Below are 16,156 nucleotides of genomic sequence, written 5' to 3'. Positions count from 1 at the left end.
CCAAGAAGATGTTGAACAGACAACCCTTGCAATATGCATTTCAAAAATTAGGGAACAGAGACACAGATAAACTCAGCAATCTTTCCCAAAACACAGAGGAACCAAATGGCAAAGCCAGCAATAAAAACCCCCTCGTTTGAAAACACCCTTCAGACCTACGCCACCTAAATCACATGTTCAGTCAGTAATGTAGAACACTGCATGGTACAAATTAAAATAACGATTTTATTGATATGCTTGAACAAAACATAGGTATCAGCATAAAAACAACAGAAAAATAAAACTAATCCTTGCTGTACCTAACAGGCATTTCAATTTTTTTTCAGTAATCACCTGGAGGGGACTGTCCTCTTCCCACTGACCTGTGTGTCAAACAGCCTTTGCTTTACGCGTTTTTAACTGTACTGATTTGTTCCCACAGAGTCTAAGGACTGTGATGAGCACCATGGTTGTGGCTGTTCTCCCTAAAGCCTGATCCCAAAAGGAGCATCGTGTCCATTCCACCCAAACACCGCACAAAGGGTCGTGTACCCTTCCTCGCAGCCCTCCAGGTGAAGCCCTAGCAGATCCCAGCAGAACTGAGGGTATTAACCTGGTTATAGTGGAATGCAAAACCACAAGGTCCTGGGTTCCTCTAGACACGATTTCCTTCAAAGTCATTGAGGCTTGGAAAAGCCACAAAGCTACAAAGAAAAAGTAAGTTCAGAGCTCAAAAGATTTCTAATAAAGATAAATCTAATACAAGTTTATTCTATAAACATTTTTTTTTTCTGTCAAAAGACAACGCACTTATAGAAACATACAAGAAATATTCCTTGGGAAAAGAGCTACAGAAAATTATGAAGTATCAGCTGCTTTTACTTATCTTTATCCTTGCATAATTGCAGTGTGCTCAGTCCTGCCTGTAAACCCATCACAGTTCCCTCAGTGCAATCACTGTAATTCTCTCTAGTTTTGAAATTTTCTTGTTAATCACTCTTTTCTTCTCCTTGGTAGTGTCTGTATTCCGGCTTCAGCTCCCATGTGTTTTTGTGGGTCCCCTTCACATTGTAGATGCCTATTTCTCTCAAAATTTCTTTCAAGTATATCTGAAAGAAAACAAAAATTCGTATTATAGAGGCAGGCAATTGCCAGGGTTCCTACAGATCTGCTCAACTGCATTCACTCAGTTCACAAGGGGGGGCACAGCAAGGCTGGTTGATTGGCGTTAAGGGATGCAATAACAACTCTGCCACAGTTTTTGACCCTCAGGCTCCAACAGGGATTAGAGCAGCCTGGGTGTAACGCCTGGTGCAAGGCGCCAGGGACGCAGCAGGGAGCACCCGAGCCGCAGGGGTGACGGCTCCCACGCAGTCCCCTGTGAGAGACAAGTACTAGTGAGATGAGATGGATGCTCCATGCAGCACATGCTGCCAAAATGAAGCTCCCAGAACCTCCTGGGAAGGTGATGCTGAGGTTATCTCACACATCCTCCTGCTGGAATTCCCCCACTTGAGCTAAAAGCTCGTGGTCTTTCTTCTTGCTTGGGCTGGGATCATCTTGAAGCTCCTTGCCTTATTCAGACTCAATCAAAGCCCCAGGCTGTTGGCTTTCATGCCATTTTGCAAAGCTTTAAGCATTTAATTATGGCCTCATTTATAGAGTAGGTGTCAGAGGATTTTCTAATGCATTAAATTATTTAGCCTTGGAAGAGAAAGAAAAATACCCAAAACAAGTACAGCTATGATACCAGTAGTATAACCTTTGAGAAAACACAGCTCACTAATATGAGCCTGCTTTACTCTTTATAATAAACACCAGTAATTTTCTTAAGAGCCATTTGCTTGCTTGTTTGTTTAAATATTAATCGGGACTGATGTGAATGGATTGCCATGGCAACCACAGACCACAGTTTAAGAATCCCCACATTAAATTCATAATTGCTTTAGTTTGAGCAATTTAATCCTCTTGGAGTGCATACACTGTACTGGAGTTATTGGAACCCTGTACTTTCTGCATCTACAGTTCCACTAAGTGCAAATATCAATATACTCCAACTCATTAAAATCAGCAAATATTTGCTGAGGACACAGAAAAAAGAAATGCTGATGGCCCAGTCTGTTCCTTGCACTCTTCCCCTTTTTGCTAAATGGAAAAGATGGGAAATACACAAATAAAAAGTATGTTCTCAGTCAGAAAAAAGAATGTCTCTTTTAGAGAAACCAATCGTTACTCTTCAGGTACACATCAAAAATATACAAAACAAAATAAACATTCAGATCCCACACCAACGATGGCACTTCATTTGGACTCATCTAGCAAAATTATTCTTAAAAACCTATCTCAAAGCAACGAGCGGTGTTGGTCCCACAGGTAAGAAAGGTGATCGTACCAGACTGCATATATGAACTAGTTTCTTAGGGTCTTTTCCTGGAGCGGAGTGGCTGAGCACAGGAGCTGTGAGCAGGGAGATCATTCCCTTCGAGGGCACAGGATGCCAACCCCAGCAGGTGGCAGCAGCAGATCGCTGTACATCCCTTCGCACACCTTTCCGCATCTTGCCTATTGCAGAGATGCCATCATTACTCCAGAGTCAGGTACCCAGGGCAAACGTGCTCACTACAAGAGCAATCAGTGCACAAACGTTTTTGTAGGGCAGCACTCTCTTTGTGCCACGCACCTTTCAGGAAGGTGCTGAAAGCAGGTGAGAAAGCGATTTCTACATGGGTTGTGGTAGATGTGTAAAGGTGTATATCCACTGCTTGGATTGCAATCCCTGTGCATGCACACGAGGTAGCTTTCAGTAGTGTGGCTGACAAAGACTTCAAAACATGGCAGAGAGCGTGGAAGGAACACTTGGATGCAAGGTTAAATTCTGCTCTAGACCACACGAACAGAGAACTGGAAAAAAATCCTATAATTGCACTTAGTCTCATGAAGTACATCCATCTGCATTTCCTGGGCTGACAGGTCTGTATCTGGGAAGCCAGGTCACAAGGCGTGATGGTGCTGCTGGGCTAAGGCAGAGCAAAACCACCGTGGCTGCACGTTCCAAAGCTCCCGGTGCTCACTCACCCAGAACTGCCCACCCAGCTATATGAGGGTTACTTTTAATTTCAGCTGGTTTTCAAACCTAACTCCCCAGGCAGTTCTGCTTCAGGGCGAAACTTCCAAGAGTTTTGATTCAACAGCATATCAAAATGGAACAAAACTCACCCAAACTGAATAGCAAGTGCCACAAGTAACAGAACTTCAAGGTGGAACCGTGAAACTGCAGCAACTGAGGATTTGCCATCTCTGGTGCAGGGGAGAACTAGGTAGCAGTGGCTTTAGGCAGGACAGTTGAGAACATCAGCCCCAAAAAATCACCGTATGTGCACAGATAACAGTGATCTGTTGGAGCTCTTAGACAAATTACAAATCAGGAGTAATCCTGCTGTGCTGTACCTTACATGAGAGCAAGCAGCTTGATGAGAGGAGTTCAGGAGACGTTAGGATTTTTCCTGCAGGATCACTTCTCCTTCTAGAACCCAGGACTCTCCACCTGGGTCTGCAGTGCACCAGGCTGGCCTATACATCATGAAACATACTACTCTGACATCACACCATAGAGAGAAACTTTACACTTCCCCCAGTGATGCCAAATACTGAATTTTAGAGCCTGGTGAGAACTTATCAGGGACCCACAATTTTTTTTCTCAGAAAGGGATTCAGTATGCTTATATACATAGATTCTAACACAGAAGCTCATTTGTAGGTGACCTGTTTGTATATTCAAGGCATCCACTGCTCTGTTCCATCTTCCCTCTTGATTTTTTTTCATAAAAAGTGAAATGTTATTAGAGAATCATGGGATAGAAATTACTAAGGAGTGCAATTTCAAGCTCTGAAAATTCTTCTGAAACTTCGAGGGGAAAACAAACCCCACTGTGTTTAGGATAACCATTACTTAAAGCTAAAATGTAATTTTTTAAAAAGACAGTTCATCTTAGACCACTGGTTCCATACTGGTTCTGTTCTTCACAAACAGTTGATTTCTCATAGAAAACCATATTATGTTCTCAGCCAAGCAAATTGTTATGGAAAACAAATAAACCCAGGTGTAATGGTTTGGTTTTAGGCCTCTTCCTGGTAACCACGTTGAAACTAAGGAAGTACCCATATCCCAATATTCCATTCTATTCTTTACATAAGCAGAAATATAAATAGCAGGGGGGAGGAAGTTAGAAGTTGGAAAGAACAGCAACCTCCCTACGGCTGGGCTCCTTGCGTGGGGGTATGGGCCTGTAGGCCTTGAGAGGCTGCTGTTTTCCTCTGATTTGAGAGGGCTGAGTCACTTCTGCTATTCTTAAGGAAAGTATTAAGGTTTTGTTTGCTAATTCTTCATTGACTGGGTATATCTGTTCTTTCTCTGTTGTGGGGTGTTGGGGTTCCTTTTTTTTTTTAATATGTATATAGGTTTGAACTGTATATAAGTGTAAATATATATATAGATATATATATAGATATAGAGAGATATCATTTTGGTTTTGTTATTGTGGTTTTCTGATAGTTTTTTGTCCTTCCCTTGCCTTCCCTGTCTTCGTATAAGGGGGTGGGAGGAAGCTGTCACTGTGGGTTTGGGTACTTGGCTGAGGGCCAGGTCCAAACCACCCCACCAGGTTACCCTAATATTTTGTATTCAGAACAGACTTGCTTTGTGATTTTATGATCACAAATAAAGATGGCAGCAATTTCCTTTGTAACATGCAACATATTCTGTAGCATGGGTTTAATTTACTATTTACAGTTACTATCATAGAAAAATACCCTTACTTATTTGTAACTTCAAGTTCTCCAGTGATTTAAGTGGGAATTGTGGGTGACTACTGCTAGCTGATGTCATGCTAGATGGGATAAATCTGCACCTACTTACATTCAAAGTGATCAAGACAGTGGTATTTACACCTCTCTAACAAAAAAAAAGACCAGAAAACCACAAAACAAACAAACAAAAAACTTAAAATTTTCTTGCTACTTCCTCTGTATCTTCCTCCTATTCCTTCCTCCTTCTCAGCTCCCATGATCCACACACCTTCTCTGCCACACAGATAAGGAATTGACTCATGAGATAAATGAATGGAATGGAAGACAAAAATACATTACTCAACTAAAATACATAACTAGTTTCTTTCAAGGTATTAGAATACAGTGAACCTACATGGTTTGAGTTGGGTAACATCTTCGGGCATTTTCTAAACAGATTGTGCACCTTATACCAATGCTCTGACACAGACATACTTAATTCTAAGCGTGAAGTGAGCAAAACTAGTAAGCATCTTCATTTCCCCCCCTTTTTTTTACATAGGAGTATTTTTTCCATAATCCAGCTGTTGGTATTCTTTCTTCTGCTTTAGCTTTTGTGACATTGTCACTTCATTTAAACTCAAAATCCCTTAAAGTTTTTTTGAAATCTGCAGCCGAGTTGAGGACAGATATTTAAGTTGGTGGTGAAAAATATCAAAAACATCAAAGATACTTCACGTGTCATTATCTCCCTCCCAATCCCAACAGGTCTGTTCAAGGGAAGTTTGAACAGGGGAAGAACGAAAAGAACTGGAAAGTTAGGGTTCACAGATGAAGAGGCTGGCAGACTCTGCAAGACAACAAAACCACTACATAAGCAGATACCTTTGTGCTTTTCTTCTTTGTGTATCAAAATAGGGTTTAAAAAAACCCCAAATCAATCCTAAGTATCAACCACCTATCAATCCTAAAAATTATTCTATTTGTAAAGGAAATCCAGTGATTTTGGGGACATTGACACAACACCTGAGCTCCTAACATGGATAATGCTTGCATTTAATACTAATTCCATGAAACACAGTTTTCTAGACTCACAGAAAAAGAGCAACTGCTGTTGCTCTGCCAAGATAAAGTTCAGAAGCTGAAGGAAGGATTGACCACACACTTACACAAGCTGTCTACAGCCCAAAGAACTAGGCTTCACTGAGGAGAGTAGCAGGGGAGACATGAGAGCATTACAGAATTTGGTTCCCAGTATTAAAGCAAACCTAAATAAGAAAGTCATCCTTTAGGTTATTTAAACCATCTCTGTCAAGAAAAAGCACACTCACTTCAATGATTCGTATCCTACACTGTCCTACAATAACAAACTTAAAACTTATGATTTCAGTCCACTGTATTTAGAGAGCTATTTCAAAGGCACATAATATATATATATATATATATACACACACAACTATTTTCTGGATATGTAAAATATACACAATAGTAACTACTGAAAATGGTTGTATTTGCAAGACTCCTAGTACATACCACGGGCTGTTTGGTTATGTCCACCAGGTCTTTAATGTTGTAATACTGATGTTTCTCAAAGGCTGAAAAAAGCATGTCCAACACTTGTTGTTTATCAGCTCGAGCTCGTTTTCCATCCTCTTTCTTCTTCTTCTCATATTCAATCTGTTACAAAACACATTTTGAAGACATTCATATGTAATTCTCAGTGCTGAACATCAAGATATAAAAAACCTCTTCTATTTAATAAAACACTGTTTAATGACTCAGTGGTTTTCATCTGGAAAATTTTCTTTTGAGGATTCAAATGTTCTTTTATGAACATAAACTAAGCATTTTGTCCTCAGCCCAGTAAGCTTTTCAGATGTGTATTTCTGCTTTAACCAGAAAAAAATGCAGAAACAGAGCCTGCATGGTGTTCTCAAACCTGGAGAGACAATTATTAATAGGACAGGAATTCAAACTGAGATGGGATTCTCCCTCCACATCAGCTTCTGAAGTATAATGACAAATGTCAAACATCTCACAAATTGCCATACTTGGGAAAATCCCCAGACCAACATGGCTACATCTGCAATCATAACAACCGCCTGCCCAAAGGATGCTCAGACAGGCCTTGGACATTGCCTCATCTGCTTCAGAAACAGCACTCAAGGCATCCACCCTGTCAATACACAATTTATCTTCAGCAATGGAAGACATGCTTTGAGGATGCAGATGGTTTCTCTTCAGGAGAAATCCCAGTAGTACGCCCAAAGTTACAACAGTCCAAAAACACAAACCTTCTAAGCAGGGAGAGGCTCCTTGTTGCCACACATCATCCTACTTCAAATCGCATATTAAAAATTATTTAACCATTATAATCTGCACAAGATGACCATGTATTTTTGCAGAAACTTTTATCACTTCCAAAAATACTTCCTCTGATTCATCATTAAAAGTATGATTTGCACAGACCAGCACACCCCAAACAAACCCAAATCACCACAGAGCACCAACCACAACACCTGCCAGTACATCACCCCATCCACCCCCAATACCACCCTCGATAACTGAAAACCACCAAGCTCCTCAGAACCAACAAAAGTGATGCAGAAGGTAAGGTAACTCATGTAATCATCAAGTGCTTTCAGGCAAACTGCGTGGGTGAATCCATAGCGGCACAATGTACAGCAGAGAAGATGCATGTGATGCATGAGGGACACGTGCCTGGCTGTAAGTGCGATAATTTTGTATGGCAGACGTTCTGCTTCTGATGTCTCAAACCTGATCCGCAAAAGGAAGGCCTTTGGATAAAAAGCCTAGAAATGAAAATTCACAGTTCTACTGGATACTAAAAATCTTATTTTTAAGAAGTGAGATTGGTTTTATGGCACAATTTATTTTTTTTTCCTATGTTTCCTTGCCAGCTAACTCCCTCCTACTCTCAGAGTGAAAATAGCCTGTCTCTTGGTAGCTGTCCCAAAGCAGGTTAAGACTATTACCACCTTTGCCATAGCTCACAGATCTCCAGAAAGCCAACTCTCTCTTTCAAATCCTGAACCAGATGTACATCATTAAACTGAATGCAGAGCAATTGTTCCAAACCTCTAAGTTTGAACAAACCTATAAACCTTGACGTCTGTTGCTTCTGCTTTAAACCTAAAAGGGGCTTGCACAACCAAATACTTGTCTGCTTTTCCAACTGCACATTAGTGTTATAAAAGCTACAATCGAATCACACCAACCCACCAGACAATTGATTTTTATCCACTAATACAAGTTTGTGTAATTATTTAACTCTTTAGCCTCTGCATTTAAAGAAGAACAAATCAAAACAGTAATAGCTTTGCAACAATAGCAAACTGTAACTTCAAGTAAGCCAACTTCACAGTACATCACCTTGCTTGTCATGATCTACAGCAGAACTGCTACACCACAGACACGAGAGTAGGAAAGTAAACCTAGGACACTGGCCTTCCTATAAACCATAGTGTGTCAAAACACTTGCTTCTTCAGAAGTCCAAGAGACAATTATTAGGAGCTTCTGTAGCCTTGAAAAGGTCTAAACGGCAAGCTTTGGAAGTCCTGCAGTGGATTCCATTTCTGTTTCTCTACTGGTACAATCTCACCATGCAGTACAATGCACATAGACTGCACCAAGTCACAAACAGGCAAAGTAGAACTGCAGTGGCACCAAAATATATATACTGCTTGAGTGTCAAAAAGGTATTAATATGTACACTGATGAGGTCCCCTCTCAGTTGACTCTTCCAGAAGCTGAACAGGCCCAACTCTCTCAGCCTTTCCTCGTGAGAGAGATGCTCCAGTCCCCTCAGCATCTCTGCAGCCCCCTACTGGACCTGCTCTAGGAGCACTCTGTCTCTCCTGTACTGAAGAGCTCGGAACTGGATGCAGCACTCCAGAGATGCAGCCGACCAATCACTAGGACTGAACAGAGGGGCAGGATCGTCTCCTTCAACCTTCTGGCAATGTTTTTCTTAATGTACCCTAGGATACCACTGGCCTTCCTGGCCACAAGGACACATTGCTGGCTCATGGATAGTTTGTGGTCTACCAGGACCCCCAGGTCTTTCTCCACAGAGCTGCTCCCCAGCAGGTCAGTCCCCATCCTGTAGTGGTGCATGGGGTTATTCCTCCCTGGGTGCAGGACCCTTTGCTGAACTTCACATGGTTCTTCTCTGCCCATCTCTCCAACCTGTCAAGGTCTTCTTAAAAATTCTCTAACCTAATCTAGTTGGATAGAACAAATATATTTGGTTCTCTTAGAAAACTGCTCCAGATTATTTTTTCCTTGGTAGTTCATTGGAATTACCATCCTGTAGGACATGTTGTATGACATGGGAAGGAAAGTACACCTACAATTTCATGGAATCAAGACACTGACACTGCATTCTCCTGGAAGCAGTTTCCTAATTAGCCACTGCAATCAGCTGCAGCTGGCTTTCTTGAGCCTGAGTTTTCAGCCTTTTCTGACTTAGTGATCCACAGGATTTTCCAGTTTCTCTGTGTAGTTGCTGATCAGGTCACAGCTGACATCAGTAAAGAACACTCTACTGGATTTTCACTGAAGCCCTGTTACATTTGATACACTGGTTTATGGGAAACTAGGACTGAGTACATTAAAAATGTTTTGAATACATGCACATTTTAACATTTTACAAGAAGAGATGGATTATCCAGCCTTAAATTGTTGCCAGAAAAGCACCCAACACTTCAGAGCTGAAGTTCAGAAAATGGTAGGAGAGAAGAAGGCATCTGTATTTGCAATGCTTGACTGAGTTCCGGGTTCCTGTGTACACCTGAGGCCACTTTTCAGTGCAAAGACCTATGCATTTGTTTCTCAGGGTAGTAACTTTTCTCTGACTCAAAAATGCACCAGTTGAAAGATGAGGCATAAAAGATGAAGACAGCCAGTCACAGGCTGCATCACTGTGCCACAGCAGTAGCTATTATACCAACCCTTCTGAAGTCTTCTACCTCCCCAATGACAAAATCAAAATGAACAAGAAGAAAACCAGAAACAAACTGGAACCTCTTCAGGTGGAAGGTTAAGCTGAAGTGATGGAAGAGACGGATTTCTTCCTTTTCTGTTTTTGGTTTGTTTTTAAGGACCAAGAACAAGAGCGAAACACCGAGGTTATTCCTTCTGTATGAGGCAGAGCTATGGAAATAATGGGTAAGCAACATGGTTATAATAGGAAAAGCTCATGGAACTCTCAAGGCAATCTTTAAGAACAACACCAAAAAATCCACTGTACTGTTTGTACCTCTTCAAAGGACATATAGTGAAAATGTGCTTAGCTAGCAACTAGCTACCAGCTATAACTCTTTCCATGTGGAGAAAAAAAACTACTTTATTAAAAATTGATGCTTCCTACACAAAAAACCAAAATAACAATACGGAAATTCTTCACTGACACTTTGTCTCTGAGACAACTATTTCATGACTGGTTATAAAATCCCTATGACACAATCAATAGTCTCCTGGAAAATAACACAAAATTGTCTTTTTAACCAATGCACACTCTTTCTTTTTGGTAGTAAATTGTACTGCCCAGAATTCTTCTTTCTGTATTATTTTAGTGCCTCAGTACACTCTCCATGGTAGGAGCTTCTATTTTACATTCTCTGGATGAGCTAAGGTAAATCAGATAAGAGTATTTGTATTCCTTATACAAATGCAATGTGAATATTCTCATATTCTTAATTCATTAATGTATAAAATCAACTCACATAGAAAACTGAATATCCCTTCACTGAAAAGTTATTTGCAGCTGGTGTCCCAGTTGCCCACATTTTAATTAGCAACACTCTAGCGTTTCCCTCCAACTTTAGTGACAGCTCCCACTGTTGTCTAAAAACACAGAGCACATTGTGAAGTGCTATTAAAAAAAAAAAAAAGCATGGTATCTTCTGTTTCTGTTTTCTTCTTTTTTCTGTTTTGTGAAAAAACTGTTCATAGCAAGTGACAATGCAGCCTTTCATTTTTTTCTTCCTGTTTTCTTTGCAAATGGAATCTTTTATGCAGTAGGCTTAACTTTTGGATAGTCATGTTATAGAAAGCGCCAACACTGTAAACTAATTAGATTTGTTTTCAAGTTGTGTGGTTTTTTAATTTAAAAAGCATTCAAAACCAATTTGACTTCAAGGAAGGACCATTTTAGAAGAAGCTGTTTAGCGTAGAAGTTGTGAGTTTATCCCTGCAAGACTTCATACTGAAATCAATTTCTCTTTGTTTACCTTCCCAGGATGTTGCTAAGCTTGCTGAAAAGGTGTCAAAATTGCCTTCTTGAAGTACCATTGACACTGAAGCTGATGTAGCTGCTTCAGTAGACAGCTAATACAAAGGTGACAGAGAAGCAATCTAAATCTAAAGTTTCATCTGAAGATACTTGAAAGTAGTCTTAAAGGTTTTCCCATCTCCTGGAGCATGGGTACCAATCTATACAGTACAGGACAGTGGGAAGAGGGGATCACAAAGAAGTCTTTGAAGGAGTAACCAGAACCACTAGAGAATTTTTCTGCTGTATTACAATTCAGTGATGTGAAGAATCCAGCTGCAAGAATATTAACCTTGCAAACACATGTAACACTTACAGACAGAGAAAATGAAGGTGCCTTTCCCAGAGAAGAAAAACTAAGTTACAGTCTTGGCATGTATCGTAATGGAATTGCAATTTCTTCTAATAAAAAAGGTAGGCTTAATATAATTTCTTGAAAAAAAAAAAAAACCTAATCACTTTCCCAGTCCTTGAATTGAAACAAGCTATTGCTATTTCCCATCCACATATAATTTATTTCCCTCATCCCTCCTCTTGTATGTTAATTTATAGGTACATAGAGCAGCCACACTTAAGCCCTATTTTATATTCTTTCCTTCAGGAAATGTTAACCCTTTCTTATTTAGTAGATACTCATTCTACCCTCAGAAACTGGCCAGATGATGACTAAATGTATCAGTATATGATAGCTTTTTCTTCTTTCTTGTGAGAAGTCCTGTCCCCAACACAGCAGTCATATGACTACATGCAATGCAGCAAGTTTTAAGTCTGCTTGAACACAGCAGACAAATTCAAACAAGAGAACAAGAGGTTTAAAAAGTTCATGGACTTTTTCCCAGCCATCTAACTTGAACCTTAACAAAGGACTTAATGAAAAGAAAGATGTTTTCGAAAGGTAGTTGTGCTTGGGCCTTTAGAGTCAAGGCAAGGTCAAGGGTGACTCAAGTACAAGTACAGTTTATGAGTGTTTTCCCATCAGAACACCGTTAAGGTAGACACGAAAAGTAAACACACTGCCAATGAATTTCCATTACCATGGACAGATATGTAACCAATAAAAACCTTACAAGAGCATCATCACTTTTAAGAGGCCCAGTTATGTCCTATTTATACCCCTTCAAGCTCACAGGAGACTTTAATTTCTGCAGACATGATGACTGCAGTTTGCAACTGGAATAAAGATACAAAGATTGTTTCCAGGTTGAAGTCATAGTGCTGTAATTATGCTAGTGTCAGGGAAATGGTACAGCATCCTACTAAAAAGAGAAGCTGTACATCGCTGAAGATTATTTCAGAATTAAAGAAGTAGTATAACAGTAGCATCATAAAAGAACATACTCATACAAAACTGCATCTCCATAGCAGGACATACCAGTGTGACTATTTTGGTTAAATGTCATTCCCTCAGTTGCAACAGTTATATTGGTATGATCGTCTATGTATAGATCAGGCTCTGAACAGTAACTACTACAAAACAGTCCCATGGGAGAGAAACGATTATTTTTGGTTCTGTGGAAATGGACTGACTTTCATAATAAGGATTAAATATCACCCAATATATTGTCATTTGTTTTATGTAAATAAAATCTTAATAAAAAGTGTAAAAGTTTAAGTGATTAACACAGTGACTCATTTCAAGTATGATTTAACATTTCTCACATTCAACAGTAACAGCGATTCTATATGCACAAATAAAAATTACTCAAAGAGGATCTTTAAGGAAAAGGACATTATAGTTTGTATGTACATCAACTGATCTGGAACAGCGGTGTGGGTGTAATATTGACAAAGCCAATGATGCCAATATCTTGTACTGTGAAGGTATGAAACTGTGAAAAATTATCAGCTGTTATTCTTTTCTACTTGTTAATTTCTACAAAGGACTGGAAACTAATGATTCTTTTCAAGTCCTTTAACCTCCTCCAAATGATACTTTATTTGGTTTTAAGCAGTGCTTCTACATCTCATAGCACAAAGCCAGAACTGCCTTTTATCCACAAACTTCAAAACTGCATTTAAAAAAAAAACAGTCTAGAGGAAGAATGTAATGAAGCCACTAAAAAGGCTTGGATGAAGGTGGTCTGTCCTCCATCAGGTAACACAAGACAGTTAGAACTGGCAGATCTCAGCCCCAAGGGTGATACTGGTCATGAGACAGAAAGAAGATCCCCAGAAGACAAAATCAGGGAGAAAACAAGATAACATGGAGCATTTCCAAAGACAGTGGCCAACTCTGAGCAAAAGAGCTGCAGGACTGCAGTAGAGCAATTCTGCAGTCCTAAGCCAAACTCCTCCCCAAGAGAAGAAGGGAAAATACTAAAAGCTACTTACATTATATTGATGATTAGCCACTGGTTTATAGTTCGTGGTTACAGCTTTGTCCAGCTGTTGTGATAGCCTTAGAGGTTTAGAAGATTCTTCTATCTGTAATCTGCAAAAGGAACCAAAAAAAGAATTAATAAAAAGTTCAGACAAGCACACGCTCAAAGTGAATTCTAAAAACCTGCAAGTATGAACAAGCCATTATCAAAGGTCAGCTGCAAACAAATCATAAGGCAAAACAGATGCACTCTTCTGAATTAGGTTTTTTCTTCCCTATTTTTGCTTGAGGGCATTGAATTATTAGGGTGCTATATGCTACAGAAGGCAATGAAATGCTGAAAACCAAGCAATTGTGAAGGGAAGGTACTAAAACCAATGTCCGAACACAAATTTAATTCCAAAAGCCTAATGCTCAGTTTGAAAAAAAGCCCTTGCTCTTAAAAATAATCAAACCCAACCCAAGTAAACTCAGAATCTCACAGCTTACTCAGCTGAGGGATGAAAAAGCTTTTTATCCATCTCTGCTGACTTCATGACCTTCTCTTAGATATTTTAATGTAAAAACATAAATTTCTATGACCTTTCTTTTAGCATTACAGTACATTACAGTGCATTACATCAAAAGAGCACAAAGAATGGTTTTAAGAGCACTTTTAAAAATATGCAGCCAACCTCAAACCAATGTGCAATAAAGGCCCTATCACAGAGACAACAATAGGTGACCTTCAGTCCTCTTTAGGAAAGACTCTCAGAAGGTCAGAGATTGAAGGTATCTTGTCAAGCTCATCCCTATGTAATTTAAACCTTAGGTATGATGGTGTAAAGGGAGTGTCCCATTCACTTCAAGTTTAGCACTTAAGAATTACTACTTGAAATGAAGACACAAGACACCAAGCTCCAGAAAAGTACAGGACGGTGTCACTTCAGACAAATAGCTTTATGGCACACACAATTAATATGTTCATCATCAGTGAAGCTCTTTTATTTCCAAAGGTGTATCTTCTAGGCAGAACAGTCAATTTTCACTAACTACAATATAAGACTTACAGCCCAATAAATGTACAGTGATGCTTGCTTCTTTCCAAACAAGAATTAATATGGTACATTAATTCAAATAATAACTGCATGTTTACTAGTGTAAAACATAAAAATGATAAAACAGTTCTTTAAAAACCCCTGTAAATGTTTGAGATCACTGATTTATTTTTGTAAAGATATAATGTACACCCAAAAAGCTAAAACCTGAATTCAGTGTGTTCGAGTGTTAAATTCTGATTTGACACCTGAACAACCTAAGTAAATTAATTTGAAATAAGTATTAAATTCAGAATTAAATTCTCTAGTTTTAGTAACTAGATGTGAAGCCAATCATCCTTTATAGCTATATTGTTGGACAGTAGGTGGGGACACTTTTGATTCATACATAGATATAAACCTGCTTCCTCTTGAATTTTGGCAGATTTGTCATTTGTTCTATAGTTTTAACTACCCCTAAGCAACCATTACCTTGTATTCTACATTTCTGTATCAATGCTGCCTTCTGTCCAAATATTGCAGGTTTCTTTCTTAGCTTGAAGGAACATTAGTTGGAAGGTAAACGAACACAGAACACTTTACTTATCACTAGGGTTTATCTTTTGGCCTTCAATCTAATTAAATGATTTTAAAGATTTTATTGATCTGGTTACCCAAGGTCTTCTAAATGCATGTTTCACAAAGAGGCATAGGTTAAAGTTAAATCAATATCTTTTCTACAAATCTGTCTTTTTCTGCACTTCTTCACTGCTTATTTTTTTTTCTTTTTGGTCTCAGCTACCAAATCAGTTGGTGTCATATTTTCAGGGAGAGCTGGGCATTCTTTGGTGGCATTTCTTCATGATTAATTCTCCTTGCGGAGCCCCTGGTGGTCTAGTGGTAAGGGTGCGGTGCTATCACCGCGGAGACCCGGGTTCGATTCCCCGTCAGGGCCACTCCCGGGCAGGTGGAGCTCGTTAGCCCTTAAAGGCAACCCACCTACGTCCTAAGGACCTCGCTGCCACCGTCCAAGCTCGCTTGGCCCCGGCAGATGAACCTTAGGATTAAAGGGTGGGCTCAGTTCCGCGCACACTGTGTCTCACCTAAAAAATCCAATGCGCAGGCTGGAAGGTGTAAAGACCTTCCCCGGATCTTCGCTCGCGAAGACTGGCCATTATATTATAATTCTCCTTGCACTGGGCTTTATATTGATAACTTTTTACAATGTGAGTTTACAACATCCTCCATTTCTTCAGGTAAATAGCCAAAGAATATTAGCCTTTCAACAATGAATTGCCAGTCATGAACATCAGACACCATTCAATCTTAAAGGTCTCTTCCTGTTCTGGCATTTTAAAATTACAATACAGGACATTTCAAGCCCCACTTCAGTGCAGCTCCCTTAAATTAATCCTTCTTTGCATAAGAGAACATCAGCACCTTATTTCTTAACATTTTTCACTCATCATGCAGGATATGCAGTTCAGCTCTTTTATTTTAACCTGCCAGTTTCAAACCAGTAGAAACCCAAACATGTAGGAGAGTTAATACACTTCTGAAAGGCCTTCTTCCAAAGGTTGAGGGCAGTGAAGTTACATTTAACAAGGCAAGTGCCCTAGCATACAACCTTGAATGCAGATAAAAACTTACTGCCTGCTTAGGAAACAGAATGGAAGCCTACCAAGTAAAAATGGAAATGAATAATGAAAGGTTGTTTGTGAAATGGCAGAAGACTACAGGAAGATCTGCACACAGCAAGT

General features: G+C 39.6%; 1 protein-coding gene across 1 annotated transcript in view; it reads right to left on the bottom strand.

Annotated features, from left to right (window-relative positions):
* Positions 1–205: 205 nt before the first annotated feature.
* Positions 206–16,156, bottom strand: part of GTF2F2 (general transcription factor IIF subunit 2) — an 85,960-nt gene continuing 70,009 nt past the window's right edge. Inside the window, exons 7-9 of the mRNA XM_050334079.1 lie at positions 13,392–13,491; positions 6,298–6,441; positions 206–1,088 (exon numbers count right to left, since the gene is read on the bottom strand). Coding sequence (XP_050190036.1) covers positions 969–1,088; positions 6,298–6,441; positions 13,392–13,491 — 364 coding nt within the window. The 3' untranslated portion in view covers positions 206–968. The remainder of the gene's footprint in view (positions 1,089–6,297; positions 6,442–13,391; positions 13,492–16,156) is intronic.

The sequence above is a fragment of the Myiozetetes cayanensis genome, unplaced genomic scaffold (genome assembly GCF_022539395.1).
Source record: "Myiozetetes cayanensis isolate MyiCay16 unplaced genomic scaffold, myiCay2020 scf5-8, whole genome shotgun sequence".
In the NCBI taxonomy this organism is placed as follows: Eukaryota; Metazoa; Chordata; class Aves; order Passeriformes; family Tyrannidae; genus Myiozetetes; species Myiozetetes cayanensis.
The sequence above is the reverse complement of the archived record's forward strand: the minus strand, read 5'-3'. Positions and strand labels throughout refer to the sequence as shown.